At 44.7% G+C, this 24,474-nt stretch overlaps 1 protein-coding gene across 1 annotated transcript in view; it reads right to left on the bottom strand.

Annotated features, from left to right (window-relative positions):
• The window catches only part of TRPC3 (transient receptor potential cation channel subfamily C member 3), a 72,732-nt gene that overhangs the window by 32,167 nt on the left and 16,091 nt on the right, over positions 1 to 24,474 (bottom strand). Inside the window, exons 2-4 of the mRNA XM_055144266.1 lie at positions 16,073 to 16,844; positions 9,704 to 9,892; positions 2,531 to 2,695 (exon numbers count right to left, since the gene is read on the bottom strand). Of these exons, the coding sequence (XP_055000241.1) occupies positions 2,531 to 2,695; positions 9,704 to 9,892; positions 16,073 to 16,840 (1,122 nt within the window). The 5' untranslated portion in view covers positions 16,841 to 16,844. The remainder of the gene's footprint in view (positions 1 to 2,530; positions 2,696 to 9,703; positions 9,893 to 16,072; positions 16,845 to 24,474) is intronic.

The following is a 24,474-nucleotide window of genomic DNA, read 5'->3' as shown; positions in this document are numbered from 1 at the left end:
AAAAAACTCCAATTTCATAACATGAAATTCTCTATTGATTTATATTAAAATCTTATCATGGTCTTTTTTTTTTTCTTTTTAGGTCACACCCGTCAATGCACAGGGGTTACTCCTGACTCTGAATTCAGGAGTTACTCCTGGTGGTGCTCAGGGGACCATATGGGATGATGGGAATCGAACCCAGGTTGGCTGCATGCAAGGCAAACACCCTACCCACTGTGCTATCACCCAGGCCCCTTATGATGAGTTTGTAGCACACCAAAAAGCCTTTGAAGATTAAAAAATACTTACTACAGCAAGGTAAATTTTAATTCACATTTCTAAACATCCTAAAATCAAGTTGCACTGTATATGATTTTTTAAAGGCAGAAAGTAGAATAAAGACAGATATTTTATCTGTTGCTATCATAATGAAGAGAAAGACATGTAAAAATTAAACTCTATGTACATAGAAGAACTGATAAGAGAGTGGCTAAACATTTGTCTAATGTACGCAATGGAAAAGTATTCAGTTATAAGATAAAAGTTTTAGTGGAAGTAAGTGGACACTGGTGAAGGGATTTGTATTGGAACACTATATGCTTAAAACTTAATGAATAACTTTTCTAACTCTGTCATTTATGGTGATTAAAAAATAAAAATCAATTTTAAAAAGATGAATTTTTATCATTTGCACCAAAATAGAAGGTTCTCTAGATGGCAACTCTAAGTGAAATAATTGAGAAGGGGGAAAGCAGTCATTGGACAATCTTATTCATATGTCCGATACAAGGAGACAAAACAAGCTAAGCAGACAAAACAAATAGAGAAGTGAATTTTGATCATGGATCTGAGGTCCCTAGAGAGAAAGAGGGTGGGAGTTGCTAACCCAGCAGAGAAGGGACCAGTGGATGCTTGTTTAATAAATTATTTTTTAAATTTAAATAGGTCAACTTGAAGTGATCTCTGAGTATGGAAAATCATGAAAATAGTACAAGAGCCTTTCTAAAGTTCAATTTATAAATGTTGTAGAGTGACTCCTTTGAAATTCTGTGTCTGTAGAAGCTCCATGTTCTAGAGAAAAGAAAAACTATTCCTCTGGTCCTTCCACAGCTTAGAAACTGGGTGTGCCTGATAGAAATGATCCCAAAAGCACTCTGTTCTACACCCTCAGAGCCTCTGGTTTTTTTTTTTTTCATTTCAATTAAAGGACTGTGGTTTACAAAGTTATTCATAGTTGAGTTTTGGGCATTTAATATTGCAGCACCAGCCCCACTCACCAGTGCCAACTTCCCTCTACCAATGTTCTTAGGTTCTCTCCTGTATCTCCACCAGCCTGCCCTCGGCAGGCACCTTTCTAGGTTGGGTTGTTAAAATGAGGGCCTCTTGATATCAGTGTTGTTGACTCTGGTTTGAATATTGGGCTCCCCTATCCTGGCCCTGCTGCTTCTCATCTCTCTTCTCCCTCTCCCCTTCCCTCTTCCTTTACTTCCCCTCTCTACAGTCTGGGGCCAAGGTTGATCAGAGCATTCCTCCTTTCACACTCTGTCTATGACCCAAAAACGTGCCAAAGGCTGCATTCAAGGGCTGACTTCAGGTAGCCGTGTGTGCTGAGGACCAGAGAACATCTGGGTTTCAGGATGGCACAGGGTGCACACATCACATTTTCCAGCATGGACACAGAGTAGGGCTAGCGGTACACAGAGCTCTGGAGGACTTATAGCTGCAGGGAGCTGAAGCGAGTATAAACTATCTGCAGCACAGACATTTCTCAGGAGCTACCAAGACTGAGTTCTGAGAGGTTGGTTATTAAAGTTTTAAACACATGAGGAGAAAGCAGCTTGTCTGCCTGGACACAGCTTTTACTGCAGGGGCTACTCTGAATTCCAGTGGACCAGATGACATCAAGCAGGACTTGGGCCATTGCTAACCCTATCATAAACAAGAGCCGGTTCACAGAGCAAGGAGGGATCAAAAATCACAGAGCAACTGATGCTCCAAATGGACTGTGAGTACAACTACCATATGCATCCTGGGTAGAGCCCCCAGCCCAACTTAATCCACTCCATACCAGAAGACTAGGGAGGGCAGAAGGGGACAAGATGAAGCATTTCAACCCCACCAGCCCCAACTGTCAAGAATCCAGTGCTGGGCATGGGAAGCTAGACAAATCATCCTCAGACCCTGCTGGAACTGACAACTCAGGGAACCTCTTCTCTGCTGCTTTGCACCTTCACTGCAGAGCTGCCCTCTGCCTCCACCCCAGCCTTGGGACCCTCTTTTAGAGTCAGCACAAGTGGGGCTGTCTTAGGCAGCACTCCCTCTGCACAGCCTGAGATTCACATGCCTGGCAGTGCAACTCTCCCTCTGGCACCAAAGCTGCTTTCATCCTTCTTTGAACTGATCTAGTTGTTAAAAAGCAGAATTCAGGTCATCAACATTCAGGCAAAACTGGCAAGGTTCTAAGTAGGAAGCTTTTCCCATTTCCTTCCCAGAGAGGATAAAGTAAGTGGCAGGAAAAGGCAGAGCAAAGGTGGCAGGAAAGCCGTACCCTGCTACACGGAGCGATCCAGTAGCCGATGGCCAGGAACGGAAGGCCCAATGCCACAACTAGCACCACCAGACACTTGATGGCCACCGTCTGTTCCCGCAGGCCTGAGAGATTCTCATACCAGATGGTCAGGAGCTGCTGCTGGCAGTTGGGGTGGGCCACAAACTGTGGGAGGAGAGAGAGAGAAAGAGAGAGAGAGAGAAGGAGGTGGGCTTCTGCAACTCTTAATTCACATTCCCCAGGGTAGTTCCCAACCTGAAGACACTCATGCACCTTCCCAACAATTCATGACATTTAACTGTCATGATCATGCTGGTGTGAAATTATTTATTTCCCTAAATTATGGGGGAAAGGTGTTTAGTCACACAAGGATTAAGGTCTTGTTGTGTCCTAACCAGCAGGATGAAAAAGAATGAAGCTATTAGAAAAAACCAGTGACACACTTATGTCTCTGTAGGCAGAGGGGATTATATGTCCAGGGACATCTCCAGTCATTATAGTTAGGGCCTCCAAGGGATCTGGCAACCCCTAGGGACTGGGCTTTCTCTGACAGTTTGCCTGTAAGGAGATAAACAGTTCCCACCTACCAGTGTAGTGCCCCATCGACTCTGATTATAAAAGAACCAGAAACCAAAACCAAACCCATGCCCAGGGAGGCAGAGGGCTACAGTCTCCCCCAAATCTGCTCTCTTGCCCATGAGCAAGAGGATAGCCTGACAACCACCAAACCACAGGATGAGAACATGTTAACAAATCTCAGGGTTGAAATTCTTCTTTTTTTTTTTTTTTCTTTTTGGGTCATACACAGCAATGCACAGGGTTACTCCTGGCTCTACACTCAGGAATTACTCCTGGCGGTGCTCAGGGGACCATATGGGATGCTGGGAATCGAACCTGGGTTGGCTGCATGCAAGGCAAATGCCCTACCCGCTGTGCTATTGCTCCAGCCCCAGGGTTGAAATTCTTAATGGAATTCATTTTAATCAGACGCACTAGGAGGGCTTGAGAGAGTCTGAGTATGAAAAAGAAGATGCTATCTTTTCTCACTTGTTCATTTCCTTGGGTAAAACATATTTTTTATCTTCTTGAGTCCTTTTCTCTTTAACCATGGAAATCCTTGCAGGTTACTACACACATACACACATTTCCACTTTAATCATGGAAACCCTTGCAGGGTACTACACACATACCAAACCTCCAAAACAGGATTCTGTGACTCTTCCAAGGGTCTTAGTTTTGAAATGGCATTTCAAGATCAATGCAGTTATGACGGGGACTCAGGATAAAACGTGTGACTATAATCCAGGTTGAAGATTCCTGAGTCCATGAGATAACCTCCTAGGTTTCTTACTGGGAATGTCTGCAGACTTCCACTTCTGCCCATGAAGTCTGTGGAAATTTCCTTCTTGCTTTAACTCCCTACCATCTGTGTTAAAACCCTTGTCCCCTGAACAGTTCCTAAAAGTCTATCTCCTCTATTATCCATTCACTCCTTCACATTCTCACTCTTTGAATACCCTCAGCCTTTCCTAGAGACCCGGCAGCAAGGCTCTGCTGGGAGCATGGTGAGCCAGCAGTAGATGTGGCGGGGTCCCTGTGCTGCCACAGTCAGTAGCATTAGCACTGAAGAACCCTGATGTGAGTGTAAGTTTTTGGTCTTTGCAGGGTCTGCTTTTCTGGGGAGTTGTTAGTATGAAAATAAGAGATTGTCTTGAAACCCCAGTCCTTGTTTTTGTCGTGCTACTGATTCTAGCTCTTAACTGACTCTGTGGCTATTGTTGTTTTCATTTAATATATTTTAAAAAGCACAAATGAATATTTCTTTACATTATTTAAAGTGATAAAACAAGCACCTAAGAAACACTGGGTGGGGGGAAAATGGGCCAATACAAAAGTAGTAAGTTAGGTCAAAAAAGCTAAACTCTTCAGGAAATGAGTTTTTCTCCTTTCAATTACTTCAAAATAAGGTTGTGACCTTTATCTCTTAGGCTTTACACCTCCCAAAAATCTCCTCCAGTCACAACAGCTGAGGAGAGTTGGATGATACGTGGATATTGTTCCCAGCTTCAATGGACCAGCACACTGAAAGCACTACATTTACCATTTTCTGATTTAAAGATACAGTACCAACCATGAAAAATTTCAGTCTTTCACTGGAACAAAAACTACTACAGCATCAAGAACAATTGTCTTTCAAATCCTGGTAGACTGTAATAGTCTAAGAGATTATAAACTGAGTTCTCCCAATCAGGGAAATTTGTGGGAAACGAGATACTTTTCAACTTTTTATTTTGTTTTATTTGCAGGGGGCACACTTGGTGTTGCTCAAGGCTTAGTCATTGCTCTGTGCTCAAGGATCAATGCTGGTGGTGTTCAGGGACTATATGCTGAATCAAACTCTGGTCAGTCACGTACAAAGCAAGTGCCCTACATGTTGTACTATCTCTCTGACCCTAAGATAATTTTTTCTGTGGGGAGGACCACTCAGTGAGGCTCAGGGGTTACTCCTGGCTCTGCACTCAGAAATTACTCCTCGTGGTGCTTGTGAATGTCAGGGATCGAACTCTGGTTGGCCTCATGCAAGTTCCAAATATGCCCGATAATACCCTATGCATTATCTCTCTGCCTCATCCAAAATAATGTTATACGTTAGAACATTCATAGGACCCAGCTTTTTCATCAAGGCTACATTTGCAAGAATGGCCTTCATGGGGACATGCCTATGTAGTACACCGGCTGCCTTAATAATGTACTGGTACCACAGCACCAGCAATTCAAAGGAAAGCAGTGAGGCCACTAGACCATTTGTCTTCTTTTCAAACTTCTCTGCACTGTGAGCTCTAAACCAACAGCTGACAAGATACATGCTTTATGACTCACGGGGTGCAATTCTGCATACTCACTTCCCGAGCACAGCCCTGGCTGAGCCCCCAGAGCCTCTGCCCCCAGAGCCTCTGCCTGAGTTCTCAGCCCTGGGCTATCTCTGCACCCCTCTGCACACAGCAGGCATATGTTGTGTCCATATGCTGCATGTCCCCACCTCAGGTGATCTTCCTGGGCTCATATGAGTCTATCTGGGAGGAAATGAGCAGGGAATGGGCTTTATCAAGTGCCTGGTTTTCCAGATTCATTGTCAGGATCTTTTTTCTTTTATTTTTGTTAAGGACTTTTCTACAATAGGCATGGCTTACCAGGAGGGACAGAACTCCAGGCATCCGATGGGTTAGGAGTGTCAATACTGGAGAGATAGGTCAGGGAACAGGGTATCTGCCTTGTACCTGGGACCTGGTTCGACCCCCAAGTACTATATATAGTTCCCTGAGTCCTGCCAGGAGTGATCCCTGAGCATGCCGGTTGTGGCCCCCAAACTGAAAAACAAAAATAAAAACTAAAACTAAAATAAAAGAATATTATCCTTTGTAAGTCATCAGTGAGAAAAATATTCCCATTCACCCTTTGTTCATGACCTTTCTGACAGAGATCTTAAGCTGTATGTACTCAAATTGTTCATATTTTTGCCCAGTTATATCTTTGCTTTATATTGGACACTCTTTTTTTTCTCTTTGGGTCACACCCGGTGATGCACAGGGGTTACTCCTAGCTCATGCACTCAGGAATTATGCCTGGCGGTGCTTGAGAAACCATATGGGATGCTGGGAATCGAACCTGGGTCGGCTGCATGCAAAGCAAATGCCCTACCTGCTGTGCTATCGCTCCAGCCCTCAGATACTCCTTTTGACATAAATGTTAATTCATGTTTGGATATCTCCTACCAAGGTCTATAATATTTTCATTTTCTGATTAAGTGCCACAGAGTCTCTGGATGGGCCAAACTACCAGTGGATTCCTCAGGAATGTGTGGCTTTAAACTCTGAGCCTGCACAGAAGCCACTGGCTCAGGGAATAGAAACAGATGGCTGGGGGTGGGCAGAAGTGCTGAGGAGAGAGAAAAAATTCCTGAACCTCTCTACGCTCTGACTACCATATTAAACTTACTTTCTTAGCAGGTTGTAAGCTGATCTGAATAAATACTAGTTTGTTACACCAATAGGAGAAACAATCCCCAACAAGCAAGCAATAACTTCCCCAAAGCTGCAGAGTGCCTGGGTGCCATGTGACAAGGTTACATCTGGTACTACCAAGTGGAGTGAGAAGTGTGATGGTGGAGACGATGTCACGGGAGGTTGGAAACTCTTCCTCTGCTATGGCTGAGGGGGAGTGGAGAAGGAAAGGGGAGCTGGGGTGTAGAGTCATTCAAGATTACAGTTCTCACACACATTCACTGAGCAAAAATTCCAAGTCATAGACTTTAATTCTCCTTTCATGGCACACTACAAATAAAGACTTGCACCATTTAAAATTTCATTTCAGTTCCAAACATACATTTTTTGTTTCCTGGTAATTGGCTGAGAGCACATTTACAGGTAGTGACAACACACACACTGTTACCTACACATCACTGCATTTAAATGAACAAGACAGCTTGGTGAAAAGCAGCTCCTTTGTAGTGGAGCTGTGTCTACTAAGATGACCCTTTCAAGGCAAAACAAAGAGCCAGTGACAACAGAAATCAATTCTCTCAGGGACTGGAGGGCTATGCACATTGCAAAAACTGTGAACCAGTGTCAAGAGTTTTCTAAAATCAGTTTCATGACAATCTTGTTCAAAATGATCTTCCCTTCCTATCTAAAAAAACCCCAAATAGGAAGAATACTATGAGAGGAGGGCAGTCTGGAATAGACAATTCCTTGAAAAGTTCTTCTACTTCAATATTTATAAGAATCTTTACATTCATGGTTGGACAAAGCAGAGGGAAGACATGTGATTAACGCAGGGAGGAACACTATATGTGGAAGTTCTCCACACTCTCTGCACATTTGTGTGCACATGCATGCACAAATACACATACACAGATTCTCAGACTCATATGCATACGCATGTATGCAGATACACATGAACTCCTGGCTGCATATACATAAACTTCCATACACTGGCACACAATCATAAAAATGCACATTAAACTCTCCAACTGTATACACAGATAGCCCATAATTCACACATATACAACACACATGTACACAGTCATACATATTTACACATGTGCACAATGACAGACTGACACAATGCACCCCACACAAGTACAATGTATATACAGGCTTACAACCACACACACTCCACCATGCACAGGCATGCATACACACAAATACAAACATGACAAACATGTACACATTCACACACATATTCCTCAGCATGACTGGCCACCAGTTTGTCTTCTTGCCCTTGGTTCCACTGAAGGAGACTAGTGTAAGCTTGATGTGTGAAAGGCCCACATACCACAGACAGGACTCAAGCAAACCTTTCTATCCAGCATGTGCTGGGGAGAGAACTCTCTACTGGGGCTATAAAGCTCTCTCACCAGGTCAGTTCTGGACCTGGTTCTAGTGAGATTTCTGTACGCACAGCTTGGATAAGTTTATTAATCCAACCCTCCTGAGGGCCATGAGCCTCTGGTGTCACTGCAGCACTTTGTGTTTGAACTGGCGATAGTCTGCCACTAACGACCAGCACTGTGTAGTGAACAACTATAACAAACATGCAGCAGCTGTTGGGTGGACTTGTCAGGACTCATCCCAGGAGGGAATTCTATAATGTAGAAGTGTCGCTCCAAATACTTGAATACCACCAAGTACTAACCTCTGCATGTCACTGCATGTGCATTAGCTTGTCAACCCTCCCATACCTAAGAAGCAGTCCTTCTTACCTTGATCTACAACCATAACCCTGGTCTGACCTCTTAAGACTCTTGCCACACTGCAGAGAGATGACAGACCTGGATGGACCCATTGACAAAACTGGCTCCATTCCTGATAACAGCTTTCTTCTATAAGGCTGGTCAAGTTCTCTTATAATACTCGTCATCTAGTGCACATAAGCTACTGGAATCTAGATAACTGAGTTTTGGAGGGTTGTTTCTGGCTGACACCTGGCAGTGCACCGGGGTCCCTTCTTCAGTGCCTGGAGGACCACATGGTCCTGGAGAATCAAACTCAGAGCCTAACACAGCTTCACACATCTAAGGCAAGTGATCTACCACTGAACTACATCACTGACCCAAAATGATATTTCCATTTTTTAAACAACCATGAAATATGGGACCATAATAATAGTACAGTAGGAAAAACACTTCCCTTGCATGAGGTCAGCCTGGATTTAAGCCCTGGTTCCCCATATGGTCCCCCAAGCCTTGCCCAGACTGATCCCTAAGTACAGAGCCATGAGGAGGCCCTAAGAACAACTGAGTGTGGCCCCCAAACAAATAAAAAATAACAACAACACAAGTAAAATATAGCTACATTTTCTATGAATTATTCAAAAGTTCCACAGAAACCAGAGTAAAAGGAAATCATAATTTTTATTTCTTGAAAATGCATGATTGAATGCTTAATGCTGTATCCTGAGATAATGTCACAGAGCATGGTGAACCTTGGCTTCCATGTAAAGTGGGATCCTATGGCTCATCTCAGCTATTTCACCAGTGAGGAGGGTAACTCAGGGTTACTGCAGGGATTAATCTGACAATTCAGGGAACAGAGAGCATGTGCTGCTGCTCTTAGCACACTGTAATGAACTTGGTACAACATTCTTTTGCAAACATCTGAATCTAGGGACATTCCACAAAGACCCAGACATGTAAGAGACACTACCCTCTTTCTATGAGAAACTGAAAGTAAAGGAGTAGGACCTATTCAAGTTCCTACAAAGTGGAAAAGCAAACTGGATCTGAAGGTAAGTATTTGACTCAAAAAAATTCTTCCCTTAACCTCTTCCATAAAGGGAAAAGCTCTTTTTACGCATTACTTATTTGAAGCAACAATAAGGTCCCAAAACTGTGTACTGCTAAGATGGGGGTGTGCTGGCTTTGGCACCTCTGAGATATAGGGTAGGGGTATTGGGACTGTGGGACTGCTAGAGGCAGGAAATACTTACCTTTTTTTTTTTTTCCTTTTTGGGTTACACCTGCAATACTCAGGGATTACTTCTGCTTCTGCACTCAGGAATTACTCCTGGTAGTGCTTGGGGGACTATATTGGGTCTGGGTGACTGAACCTGGGTCAGCCGTGTGCAAGGCAAATGCCCTATCTCCTATACTATCACTCCAACTCCATTACTCACCTTCTTGACTTCATACTTAATGGCCAACTTGACACGACTGAGAGAGACTTTATGCCGGTGCAGTTCCAGAGGTTCGGCGGACTCCAGGTCTCCATTCAGAATAGCTTCCACCTCTTCTGAATCTCGGCACAGGTCCAGCACACCCACTACAAAGTCTTTGCATTGCATGGAGAGCTTCCGATAATCATTCTACAGTAAAAGAGGCAGGGTTTACTGTGAGGACAGTGGGTCAGGAGAGGGCCCTTCTGGGGGGACAGCAGCAGCCCCACCTGCATGTGAGGCTGTAGAGTCAGACCAGGCTGTCTGAGCCAGGTCTTTCTGTGACCTGTGATCTAGGGCATGGCTCTGGAAGTGCTCACTTCAATGCCTTTGGTCCTAGGGCAGAAATGCCAGCTACATGCATATGCTGAAAAGCCTAAGCATCAAAAGGAGTTGTGACTCTCTTGTCAATTAATCTCAAGTCAAATAGACTATTTCTGGAATAGTGATTTGCCTAAAATGAAAAGATTTCTAAAGTGTTCTTTGGCCTAGAAGATTGGCACTTGATGGGGCTGGAGTGATAGCACAGCGGGTAGGGCGTTTGCCTTGCACGCGGCCAACCCGGGTTCGAATCCCAGCATCCCATATGGTCCCCTGAGCACCGCCAGGGGTAATTCCTGAGTGCAGAGCCAGGAGTAACCCCTGTGCATTGCCAGGTGTGACCCAAAAAGAAAAAAAAAAAAGATTGGCACTTGACACTAAAGCATCTAGTTTGTTGTCCTTGCCTCACAGGAGATGGGGCAGTTCTAGATCAGGTCTCTAGCACAACACTTGGGTGCTAGACCCCCATGAAACCAATGTGGGGCTCTTCTCAGTTGCCTCTCAGATGTGAGTTTGAGAACAACAGTTCTGTAGGGTGGGAGAGAGCTGGACAGAGACCTGCAGAGAGATGGGGCTTTCCTGGGTTGTGTGAAGATACTGCTACCAGGCCCTGAGAAAGTGGAAGGAAAGGAATGAAACATAAATGAACTCTCATGGGCTGCAGATTATTGATGCCTAAGAGAGCAATTTCCAGGCTACTGGAACTAACACCTTGCTAAATATACTCTGTAAGTCTTTAATTGTATTAGCATATTACATGGCACTTGGACCAGGAAGAGGCCTGGCCTAAACGAAGCTCCTTCTAGCCTCCTGGGTTCAGTTTAAAGCCAGTGACCAACTCTAGAGAAAATGTCTCACTCCCAGGAACCCAACCTCACTTCTATGACTTCCTCTAAACAGTCCACTGAGAAAGTTAGACACACAATAGTCTAATTTGGTACATCTGAGGCAAACAGAATCTCCCTTTCAACATAGGCTGAGGCTGTGTGATGTGTATGCGAAATAATATGTGGCACAGCAGAATTTCCAGGCTTCCAAAATCTCATTTTTAAAAAGGACATGAATAATTTAAAATTTCCCCTTAAATAATTAATCTGATTCGATAGGCAAAAGCATATCATTGACTAAAATAAACAAGAAGAGGAGACAATGTTTAAGGTTACCCAAACAAATAATCATTTCCATTCCAAGTATCAGAAATTCAGATAAAAAACAGATGCAGTTAATCCTTTCCCCTCATTAGAGAAAAGATAAAATAAATAAAAACTTCACTCTTGGCTTTCATTCATCTTGGTACCACACAACTAATAAAATAAATAAAAAGACCAGTTTGGTTCTTGTGCGGAATGTAAGTTAAATATCCATGAGCTTTCCATTTCTTGAAAACTAACGAAATATTTTATATACCATTGCATAGAAGCACTAAATCCTGTTTCCATACACAGCTCCCTTCCAGTACATTTTTCAGATAAAACATGATGCACTTGTTTTTCTTCACTTCAGACTGCTCTAGAAAATTTGGGTGGTCTTTTCTCTGACATAAAGAGGCCATTCGCTATGCTTGAAGAAAACGTGGTACCACATCTGCAGTCACATTTAAATGATGACCTTTAAAATTTAAATGATGATCTAAATCATCATTTAAGTGATGATCTTTAAAAACTCTGGGTCTATAAATTGTCTGGTCTAAGTGATGATCTTCCAGTGGTACGAACAACCCTGGATTATACAACCATTTCAGCAGGTCCTGCAAGAAAACATCTGTCATCCAAGTTCAGAAACACTCATAGCTAACTGTGATTTCTCTCATTGAACTCATGGGTCACTGTGTTTTCTGTGCTCAAGCAGCACCATGGGAGGGGGTTGAAGGCAGTGGGGAGAATAGCGCACTTGACCCTCCTGGGCTGCAGAGGGAGCCACACCTCCTGGGCTGCAAGGCTCAGGCTCAGGCTATTAATGATTTCCCTTAACTCAGTGCTGAGAAGTCTTCAGTGACCATCTCATCCACAAAATGGCTGGTGGATGCTCTGCAGAGTATGGATGCAATTCCAAGGTCCGCTCAAGCTGAGGAGGAAACAGCTGAGTTCTGGGCCCCGGTGGGCATCCTACACCCCGAAGCTGCCACCTGGCCCCACCCACTTTGTGAGAAGACCCTTTCCAACAGGCTCTGTGAGGATGTGCTTGGGCCATGTCAGCACTGCAGGAGAGCTCAGGGCTCACAAATAAATTATGCTGAGGGGACTCTTGGACTGCGACCCCAAATATGCAGCAAGGAGGACTCAGTGCCAAAGTGGATTTTTTCTGTGCTCGTGGATTCTTGAGAATTTATAAAAGATTTGCAGACAAAACTCGGAAGTTGATGTTAAAGTTTATCATACAGTTCAAGCAGATGGTTCCAGATCCCTCCCCAATGCCCAGACATCTCCTTTCATCTGTGTAAAGGACATCACTCGTCCTATCCCCTGATACCTAGTACAACATCTTACGTCCTGTTCCTCACTGTCCGCTCACCTCCAGTTAGGGCCCATGGCTGGTCTGGTCCCATCCCTACACCGTTCTCTATCCAGTGTATGCTATCTTAGTCTGAAATCTCGTTGCAGGGCCCTTTGGGGGTGGTACCCCAGCAGTCTCCTGCTATCCTATTTTCCTTAGTCTCCAGCATCAGCCATATGCAGTCCTACATCTGGGCATAAGAACCTGCCTGAGGCTGCCATCTGTGTGGGCATAAGAACTTTCCATGGTCCTGCTGTCTGTCTAGGCATGGGTCAGTGGGTAAAGAGAGTGAGAGATCCTGGTTAGGGGCTTCCTTTATCTGCTGTTATCTTTCACCCCAGTGACCTCATTATGTATTTTGACTGGAGACCTTTCTGGTGGGGGCAATTTAAAGTGACGGACTAAATTTCCTAGCTCACCTGGGCTCCATGCTTCCACTCCACTGTAACAGGCCGCAGCTGCTGTCCTCTCCTAGAAGTCTGCAGAGTCACCTGGAGGATCTCTTTGCTATAAAATACCTTCTTGCTTTTAGATTATTTCCCTTTTTCTCTTCCTGCCAACCTTCCTGTGCTATAAGTTAAAGTTGCTTTGCTTACTTATTTATAACTTATATTTATAGTTATTTTATGCCTAGTTTATTCCAAGGCCACAATATTTTGCTTCTGTTTCTTCTATGATATCTTTTTCTTATGTGCAAATGTATCTTATGGTTTGGGGAGAATTTTCTCTTTGTGAAGGATCATCTCCACAAGACTGTGGGATCTCAAGCAGAGCTTAAATTGACCATGAGCCAAGAAAAACACAACAAAGGGTATGTTTAGGGTCTTTGTTCACCTGGATGTGCTCAAAGATCAAGGAATCTACATCTAAACCCTTAAGTTTAGCAATACCCTGCATTTTTAAGTATGTGCAGTTAAAAACTCAGCACCCTTCTTGGGCCACTCAGCTTATGTCCAGCATCACTGCTTGACCTGGACACGCCAGATCCAGGACTGTGAAGAGGGAGAGGCACAGGCTGCTTCTGCAGAGTGACATCTTTCAGGACTGGGCAGCTTTTTGGGATATGCAGGCCCAGGACAGCACAGACAGTTTCACATGTGTTCTCAGATTGAACATGAAGCTTTGAACGTGCATGATTTTGTAGTATTTTCTGGGTCAAGTGAATATCAAAGCATTTTGAAACCACCTAAGGTTACCTATGCAAAGAAGAGAAAGGCAACCACAAGGAAGAAAAATCTTTCTTGGGGTGGGGTGGGGGTAGGGGCAAAGAAGTACAAATTTTTATTTTGCGATCTCACAATCTATTAAGAAGGCTTAATAGATTACTGCCTTCTTTGCCACTGACATTTGGTCTTCCACCTGTAGATCATCCTGTTCAATGGCAGCTTCTCAGAACAGCTTCCTTCTGTCAACAGTGCTTTCAAACCCAAACATTTTTTAAATACCGCCACCAAGTCATCCTCCACTAATTCCTCTAAATCTCCAGTCTAACACTTGGCCTTCTGGGGAAATGGCCTTCCTCAGTGCCTGCACTTGGAACACCTCACACATGGCCGGCTCATCTTAGAGATCTTCTGTGACAGCAATTAGCGACTCAGGTCCAGATCTCATAGGCAGTCGCAAGTACCACAGGTGAGAGTGTCACCTCCTTTCCTCATGAGGGAACACTCTCTGGTCCTTTCACTTCCAGGTGGTACTGTGAGCCGAGACTCTGTGGACAGAGCTGGCTAGCACCACAGAGTGGGCAAGGGGTCCAACTGCTGCCCTGCTCTCCCTGCTGCCCAGGAAAGGGTCCAGCACAAGACCATGGAAACACCGCCTGTATGTTGAAAGCCTGAACAGATGGACTTGAGGTAAGAGGGCTCAGGTGAAAGGAAAGCTCAGAGAACAGAGGGAAATGCAAAGGGTTTGGATGGGGCTAGAGAGGGCTGACCCTGGCCATGTCAGCAGCAACTACTTCAGTGCCAGCCATGGGTCCCACGAAGGGTCCCCAAGATTTTTTCTATTTGCCTTTAGAAATTTGGAAGTTTTATGTTTTCAATCTTGAAGCAACTGTTTTCTTGGAATTTTTTTATCTTGTGATATCTCCCCACTTTTGAAACTTATTACAGGTTAAGTTGAGGGGAGGGAGTCACTGAAAGCATTCTGGTGGGATTTTCCAGCTTCCATGGGGTCCCGTAGCAAGGACTCACCATCAAGCCCTCCACTTCACTGTGCTTAGTGGAGGGATAAAGACAATATTGGAATCACTCCCTCTGGTGGAATCTCTTTCACAGATGTCCGTTGCATATCAAGTAAAAATTCATAGAAAAAAGTTTGAATGCACTTTAAATAGAGGCAAATAATAAATTTACAATTATATGTTATTACTATGTCAAAATTTTTAAAAAGTAAATTTAGATCTATTTTGTTTGAGTGTTTTTCTATATTCTCTAAACAGAACTAGAAGTATACAATTTGCTCTGAGTTTGCCCAAAAACCAGAACATTTGGGATCTAAGGAAATAAACCTTTTCTAATATCACAAGATGAATTTCAAAGGGAGTAAAAATAAAATGCTATTTATTTTCTTTTATAAATTGACCCCAATTTTCTGAAAAATTAAGATAAATATGTGAAGCTTGTGTGTCAGAAAAGGGTGTCATGGAAGAACAAACACAAGTATACCAAGACCAGACATCCACCAGGCCAAGGTGAAGGTTATGGGTATGGAGGAGATTTGGTATGCTGGAAATCCCAGAGTTTTCGTGTGACCTTTTCACCCCAATTACACAGCTGATTGCAGCTGTTAAACATCACAACAGTGTTTAAACTCAGAAAACCTGAAAGACAGTCTAATCACTTTCTATGATCTGAAATGACAACTATGCTAAAATGGTGACAAACTGGTTATCTAGACATAATTCAAGGAATTAATGCTCCCAGCCAACTTCTCAGGTAGAGAACAGGGACAAGAGATAGCTCAAAGAGTCCGACAGGTTTCAATCAGAACCAGGAACCCTCCCTATGCCACAGACTTGACAGACTCATCCAAAACATGGAAAAGGACATGGCAACTGAATAAAAAATAAAATTGTTCATTATTAATGAATCATTTTTTCCTGGTCATGATGTCCAAAAAAGAAAGATGACACATTAATAATACCCATTAAATATGACACATTAATAATACCCATCAAAAGTAATATCTCCATACTGCCCTTGACTTTGGGATTGGCCTGGTCTGTGGCTTATCACTGTTACATACATTGGCCATGTGAACGGAATGATTGATTTCAGCACATTTTATGTTACCTTTGACTTTTCACAAAAAGGGATGCAAAGGGAGTCTTCAAAAAAGACATTACTACATGAGGCATCACCATAAAACTAAGAAAGAGAAGAATCTGGGAGGGAGAAGGTGCCCCTAGACCTCTTTTCTTTGGGCCTCCCCAGCGGAGTGCAGGGGCTACTTCTGGACCAGCCTCTGAACGGCCCGGGGAAGACGGGCAGAGGGTGGGGGCGCCGCGGGGCCCACCTTGAACTCCTTCTCGATGTTGGCCAGCTTGGCCAGCTCGTTGCTGAGCTCCAGGGCGGTGAGCACGGGGTCCTCGCTGGACAGGGACAGGTAGGCCGGGCTGGCCAGCCCCTTGTAGGCGTTGATCCGGGAGCGCGAGTGGCTGAAGGCGTCGATGCGCTGGCGGTCGGCGCACTCGGCGCACTTGCAGAAGTAGTCGTGTGGGCGCTCGATGCGCGCGCCGCGCAGCAGCAGCATGTGCACCACCTCGTACTTGTGGCAGTGCGCCGCCAGGATGATGGGCGTGATGTCGGGCGAGAAGCGCGTGCCGTCCTCATCGTACGCGTAGAAGTCGTCGTCCTGCAGCTCCTGCTCGCAGGGGCTCAGGGTCAGGCGGCCGCTGGCGGCGAAGCCAGGGTGGTTGAGGATGGCCTCCACGATGCGCACGTAGCCCTTGCTGATGGCAAGCAGCAGCGCGTCGCCGATGCGCGCCAGGTTCTCCTTCTTGAGCAGCAGCTCGGTGACCTCCAGGTGCTCGTTGCCCACTGCCAGCTGCAGCGCGTTCTGGCCCATGTAGTCCACGCAATTGACGTTGAGCGAGTGCGAGTCCTCCAACATCTTGCGCACCACTGGGATGTTGCCGTACTCGGCTGCGTCCAGAAAACGCTCCTCCTCGGCCGTGAGGCTTGTCCCGCGCTCGTGGAACATAAAGGCGGGACCCCGCACAGCCTGGCGCCGGCCCTTCTCGCGCATGAGCGCAGAGCGCCGCTGGGCTGGGCTTCCCTCCATGGACCTGCACACAAGGACAGGCTTCGTGGGTCCCTCCTGGCATAGCCACCACCCGCCCCGGCCCTGGAGCTGCAGGGGACCCCTATCCCGGGACACTCACCGGGCCCCACTGGTCCTGGAGCTGCAGGGACCCCTGGCCCGGGACACCCACTGAACCCCGGCCCTGGAGCTGCAAGGGACCCCTGGCTTGGGACACCCACCAGGCCCGGCCCTGGAGCTGCAGGGACCCCTGTCCCGGGACACTCACTGGGCCCCACTGGCCCTGGAGCTTCAGAGACCTTTGTCCTGGGACACCTACTGGGCCCCACAGACCCTGCAGGCCTGGAGCTGGACTTCAATGCAAACAGCCTCATACACCTCTCAAAAGCCTGGGAAGGGGAAGCTAGCAACATCTGGCCCCAAAGCACTAGGCTTGAAACCTAAATAATGTGATTTTGTTCAAGAATTAGGCCAGATCATTAGGTCAGAACCTCTCCAGTCATTGGCTTTTGGGTTTTCTATCTTTTCCTCTTAGAGTTCCCTGGGTTCCCTGACACCACTGTCCACGCCCCTCCCCTATACCACACACAAAAAACCAACCAAACAACACAACTCAAGATCTGAGCCTTCAGGATACAGGTAAGATTTAGCAATCATGAAGTTAAAAGCATCAATTTGGATTTATTTTGAGACAAACTGTGCCAGTATAATTTAACTATTTAATAAAATCATAAAGATTTTTTTGTGTTTAAAAAGCAGGGCGCACCACCAGCATTCGGTGGCCATGAGCCAGCTTTCTTACACCGGCTGGCAGCCAGCACAAGAGGCATGAAGGAGGGAACAGGCCGACAAGCTGGTTGGTGATCAGTCGCTATTTATTCCAATATCCATCTCCACACCAGACTCAGACTCCTCTTATCCCAGTCTCCCACTCCCCACACAATTTCACTCTCTCCATCCAGTTTTACTCTCCCCCATTCCCAACTCACTCTCTGCCCTATTCTGGTCTTACTCTGCTTGTCCTGTTTCACATTGTTAGTTAAGAGCAAAACCTCAACAGTTGGGAGTAGCAATTAAACATAGGTGAGGTACTGACCAAGCAAGTGGAAACAAACATAAATAAATAGGACTACAACAAACTAAGAAGTTTCTGCACTTCAAGAGAAACAGTGACTAACAAAAGAGAAGAAAGAGACATTATAAGAACAATCCCATTCACAATAGTACTTCAGAAAATCAAGTACCTCAGAATCAGCTTAAGCAAAGAGGTGAAGGACTTATACAAGGAAAATTACAAAACACTACTTCAAGAAATAAAAGAGGACACTAGGAAATGGAGACACATCCCCTGCTCATGGATAGGGAGGATTAACATTATCAAAATGGCAATACTGCCCAAATTACTATACAAATGTAAAGCAGGCCCTATCAGGATATCCATGACATTTTTTAAATAAATAGGCAAAACACTCCAGAAATTAATATGGAACAATAAACCCCCACGAATAGCTAAAGCAATCCTTGGGAAAAAGAATATGGGTGGCATCACTTTCCCCAACTTCAAACTGTACTACACAGCAGTAGTAATTAAAACAGCATGGGCTGGAAACAGAACCGCAGACCAATGGAACAGAGTTAAATAGTCTGTCACAGACTCCCAAACACATGACCACTTAATTTTTGACAAAGGAGAAAGAAAAGTGAAGTGGAACAAGGGAAGCCTCTTCAACAAGTGATGCTGGGAAAACTGGAGAGCCACCTGCAAAAAAATGAACTCTGACCTCTGTCTAGTGCCAAGCACAAAAGTCAGATCAAAGTGGATTAAAGACCTCAATATCAGAAATGAATCCATAAGGTACATAGAGGAAAATGTAGGCAGAACCCTCCATGAATTGAAGCTAAAAGCATCTTTAAGGATGAAATAGCACTGACCATGCAAGAGGAAACAAACATAAACAAACAGGACTACATCAAACTAAGAAGCTTCTGCACTTCAAAAGAAACAGTGACCAAAGTACAGAAAGAGCCCAAAGAATGGGAAAGAATATTCACCCAATACCCATCCGCTAAGGGATTAATATCCAGGATATACAAGACACTAGTAGAATTATATAAGAAAAAAACCTCCAACCCCATCAAAAAATGGGGAGAAGAAATGAACAGAAGCTTCCTCAAAAAAGAAATACAAATGGCCAAAAGACACATGAAAAAATGCTCCACATCATTAATCATCAGGGAGATGCAGATCAAAACAACAATGAGATATCTCACACCACAGAGACTGGCCCACATCCAAAAGAACAATAGCAACTAATGCTGGTGTGGATGTGAGGGAAAAACAGTGAAAAACTCTTTCACTGTTGGTGGGAATCCCCACTGGTCCAGCCTTCCTGGAAAACAATTTGGACAGTCCTTCAAAAACTAGAAATTGAGCTTCCATAAGACCCCACAATACCACTTTCGGGAATATATCCCGAGGATGCAAAAAAGAACAATAGAAATGACATTTGTACCTTTATGTTCACTGCAGCACTATTCACAATAGCCAGAATCTGGAAACAACCCGAGTTCCCAAGAGCAGATTAGAAACTTTGGTACATCTGATGTAGGCAGGTAGATAGGGAAAGCCCCTTGGCAATGAAACAGATTAACAAAGTCTCTGGGAAGGAGAATCCTGAGACTGACCCACCCTGTGGATACAGAAAACAGACCTGATAAGCAGACCCTGAGGAGGTTGGACCCCTCACCATGAAGTTCCTCGAATTCTATCTACCTCTCCCTTAATCTGATTAAAATGTGATCCAGCCTAAAGAAGACCCAGCCTCCCTGGTAACCTCCTTAGCAACGGGCTTTTACCTGGGAAGAAGCCCCACGTGGGGGCAGGTTGAAGAGACCCTATAAAAGACACCTTGAACAAAGGAAGTGCGCGCATTTGCTGCCTGAGCCCACGTGCTGCTTGTGCCCACGTGGCCGAGCACATGTGTCGCCCGCATCCCCCCCCCTTGAGATGTGTACTTTCATGTTTTTGTGTCCAGTGCTAGGATGTGTGTAGAGCTCTCTCCATCTTCGGAGGATCCCGCGTTCTTTCTTGAACGTGTTACTACTGCTGTTTTTCTTTTCCACTTATCCCTTCCTCCTTCCCTAAGACCCTCTAAAATAAAATCTGTTACTTCACTGCTTGTCTACTCCTGAAATTCTTTTCCTCGAGCGAAGACAAGAACCCAGTAACTCTGGGTCCCAGGTGGTAGAGGCGGCTAGGGAGAAAGTGACGTCTTTCTCCTCCCTGCTTCACGGAAGTCCCCCGTGGGGCCCACCGACATCACATCTACACAATGTAATACTATGCAGCTGTTAGGAGAGATGAAGTCATGAAATTTGCTTATAAGTGGATAGATACAGAGAGTATGAAATGAGTTAGAAAGAGAGGGAAAGACATAAAAGGACTGCACTCATTTGTCGAGTATAAAATAACATAACATAAGACTGATACCCAAGGACAGTGAGCACAAAGGCCAGGAAGATTGCTCCGTAGTTGGAAGCCTGTCTCATGAGTGTGAGAAGGCAGCTGGAGTGGAGAAAGGATCACTAAGAAAATGATGGTTGGAATGACTAGTCAGGATGGGGGATGTGTGCTGAAAATAGATAGAGGAACAAAAGTGATGGCCTCTCAGTATCTGTGTTGCAAACCATAATGTCCAAAAGTAGAGAGAAAGTATAGGGAAAATTGTCTGCCAGGGAGGCAGGAGGAGGGTGCGAAAGGGGGGTATACTAGGGAGATTGGTGGTGGGGAATGTGCACTGATGGAGGGATGCATGTCTGGACATTATATGATTGTAACTCAAACATGAATGCTTGTAACTGTATCTCACAGTGTTTCAATACAATTAATTTTTTTTTTTAAAAATAGGTGAGGTAGCACAATGAACATATGAAAAGTCCTTCCTTCCAGGGAAGCTCTTCTAGAACAAAATCCCATCCTGATAGGAGATCCACCCAAGGGTGAAATTTCATCTAAGGACATATTTCTCTTTCCCTTAGTCCAAATCTATTTAAATAGCCATCTTAAATTTACTTCTTAACATTTTTTCTAGTCATTTTGTATAGACACAGTAAGAGATATATTAAGCTTAAAGAGTGGTTCTCCTTAGGACGTCTTGCTATGTATCCCAGACTACAGTCCTCAGGTCACGGTAGTCTTTCCTAACCCCAGCAGGGTTCTTATTCAGTTACTTCTTTGGGGATCATGACAGAGTCTGTCCATGATTATGCTCTTAACTTATTTATAAGTTTTATGACAGTTGGCCTTTCCCATTTTAATGCCAGGGTAGCTTACTGCGTGCCCTCCTTTTGGGGTGGTAGGAACTAAAAGCAATTGAGGCTTAAGAAGAGTAAATACGACAGATGCCCAGGAGTAAATATTAGGAGTCAATTGACTGTCAAGTTACAAAAGCATAGCACTAACTGTCTTCCAGTATCTATACAAAAAGGACATTGCTCTAAAGTAAACTATGCAAAGGACATAAAGGAAAGAGAAAAACACTATTTCATTTCCATACTTAAATTCCAGAGTCCTTAGAAGAATCTGACCTTACAAATCACAGGGTTAGATTAGGGGAAATGAGGGATTAATAGATAGGGGAAGCAGAACACAAAGAAGTTAAAGATGAGCAGGAATGCTTCAGGAGCACTGTGATGCATGTTTCTCAGTAAACCTAAGCTCCCTCTGGAGGAGAAAGGACTGACCGATATTATCCAACCGTTTTTCTTCTTGTTTTTTTTCATGTGGGGAAACACTCAGCAGTGTTCAGGTCTTATTCCTGGCTCTGTGCTCAGGGGTCTCTTCCGGTGGGGCACAGAGTTATATAGGCAAGTATATTAGGAAAGGACCTCCCACATCATGGCAATGAAATTTCTGGGAAGAAATAAAACCACGAGTCCTAAATTTGACCCACCATGTGGATACAGAAAGCAAGACCTGGTAAGACCTTCTCCAGCATCAGACCCTGAGAAGACTAGACTCCTCCGTACAGAAAGGGCCTGAAGGAAATTACTGGAGAACCCTCAATTCCTTCTTTTAATCTGACTAGCACTCAGCTAGTCCAGGCCACAGAGGGCTGGACTCACATGCTGAGAGGAGATCCAGCAGGAACAAAGGTCAAGAAAAGGAGTTTCAAAGAAGACCACTCCTGTTGGGGCTGGACTGAGCTATCAGGGCGAGCCCATGTACCCTACTACAGACAGGAACATAGGGACCCATGAAAATGGGCGCGATTTCTCATGTGTCCTGACTGGTTTGGATGAAGCTGAACATTTTCCCCCTTCAAGCTGCCTTCAGAAAAATAATTTCAGTATACTGAAAAGAGCAGTTTTCCTTCTCTCACAGAAGCCTGGCTGGTCTTTGACATGCAGATCTCCAGTGTTAGCCAGGCCTGACCTTTGAGATTGCAAAATGTAGGCTCGGGGCCCAGCCTAGTCTTTGGGATGTAGATTTCAGGTGCCTGCCCAGTTTGTATTTGAAGTGTAGATTTCAGGTGGCAGCCCAGCCTAGTCTTTGGGATGTAAATCCAGGTGCCTGTAGCCCAAGAAAGGTTTCAGTTCTGGCTTTGTATCTTTTCCATTTCAGTTCTGTATCTTTTCCCCAAGGCTACAGGCCTACAGGTACAAGGAAACTGCCTCTATGTTCTTCCTGTAACTTCTTTTGATGCCTTTGGTGACGTCACTGTATTGCGCCTTTTAGAGGTACCATGATCAATAAAAGGAGATCACAGGACTCTCTACCTTGGCCAAGAGCCAGAGAGAGCTTTGACCTCCATGAAATACATTTCTCCAACAGCACGAATGTTCACACAACACACTCCCTACTCTATGCACTTAACAACAACCCTAACAATGGACTCTTCACCTAGCCAGAAAGCCCCACATGAGGGCTGTTTGGAAAAACCCTTTAAAAGCCATCTTGAACAAAGGGAGGGCACGCATATGCTGCCATGTGCTGCTTGTACCCACGTGGACAAGCACATGTGGCACCCGAGCATATGTTGCGCTTTTATCTCCCCTCTTGAGATGTGTACTTTCCTATCTAATGCTGGGATGTGTGTAGGGGCTCTCTCCGCTCCTTGGAGAAGCCCACATTCTCCCTTGAGTGCATTACTTTCCCCTCTTCCTTTCCCTCCCTCCTCGAAAAAACCTCCAATAAAATCTGTTCTATTTCATTGCTCATCTACTCCTGAAATTCTTTTCTGGGAGGCAAGATAAGAATCCGGTAACCCTGGTTAGGCTCTAGAACTGACTTTCCTTTTCTGCAAAGAGCAATTCCTTGTCCCAACCTGAATCTGTGGCTCCCTGAGAAGTTAGGTGGCGGGGATCAACTCTCCTGCTGAGAAGACCAAGTGGACGTCAGGTGTGGCTTGACAGCCACCTAGTGGGGCTGGCAGGGCTCTGGCCTGTGCCAGTCAGGGGCTCATTGAAGACTTTATCAGTCATAGACTTCCCAGCTGGGTCTCAGGGTGGCAAATGTGGATCAGGAGAAAGTGACAGTTTCTCTCCTCCCTGCCTCACATAAGCCACTCATTGGGCCCACTGACATCAAGAGGATCATATACGGTGCCAGGGATTGAACCTAGGTCAGGTGTATGCAAGTCAAACATCTTGGCACTGTACTATCTCTCCAGTCCTAAAACTGCTTCTTTGAACTGAAAGAATGTAGTGTGATAGTTATAGTTTAAAAACCAATAGCGTTACTTACAGAATAAAGCATAAAGCAACTAGGCATCAATTGTAGGTCCAGAACATCTGCACTGAAACCACCTTATACTCACTTGTGCTATAAAGCTTCTTCAAGAACTGATGCAGGACTCCAGCTCACATTTAAGCTCCTGTGATGGAAGGAGAATTTCACTTCCTTTGGCTTCTGCCCCCATGTATAAAATGAAAAAAACTTACAAAATTCTCCAGATTTTCCTCATGAGCACATGAAAAGCTTTTGATTTTAAAAGCCTGTAAGTAAAGTGTCATTTTAGCATTATGATGTTAATATTACAGTGACTTATAACCTGTAACTTTATCTCTATTCTTTATTACTGCCTAGAATACTGGACATGGATGTAAAAATATTTGTTTGTGTGAGTCACACCAGATAAAGTTCTGGTGACACTGCTGACTTTGAAGGCAAAAGGAGTGACCAGTTAAAAGTGAGTGTCTGGGGAAATGATTCCCTTCTATATCATTTGCTGCAGAGCAAATGGTGCTCGAGGTGGGGGGGAACAGCACTCTCCAGAAGTCTGGGATGAGCATGAGGAAGACTGTCTGCAGGAGAGCCCAGGGTGGGACAACCCCACAGGCACTGAGGCCTGCAGAGAGAGACCCCTGCAGAGACCAGGGAACCTGAACCTACAGCACAAGGAAGCCACCAAGGCTTCCTCAGAGCCCACAGCAGGATGTCCAAGTGACTGCAGCCCACTCTACCTGTCAACTGGGGTCTGGTGGTCAGCTTTGACAAAGTGAGTAACATCCTGTATAAATTACATTAAAATTCTGCATAAATGTACATGTGCACCATTGTACACACACATAGGTATTTGTAGCCATTTCTGAAGAGCAATGCTGAAAGCTTTCACTTGTTACACAAACTGAAAATGGGACTTCAGAGCTAAGAG

This window comes from Sorex araneus, chromosome 7 (assembly GCF_027595985.1).
Source record: "Sorex araneus isolate mSorAra2 chromosome 7, mSorAra2.pri, whole genome shotgun sequence".
Lineage (NCBI taxonomy): Eukaryota > Metazoa > Chordata > Mammalia > Eulipotyphla > Soricidae > Sorex > Sorex araneus.
Note: the sequence above shows the minus strand (reverse complement) of the source record. Positions and strands in the feature narration are given on the sequence as shown.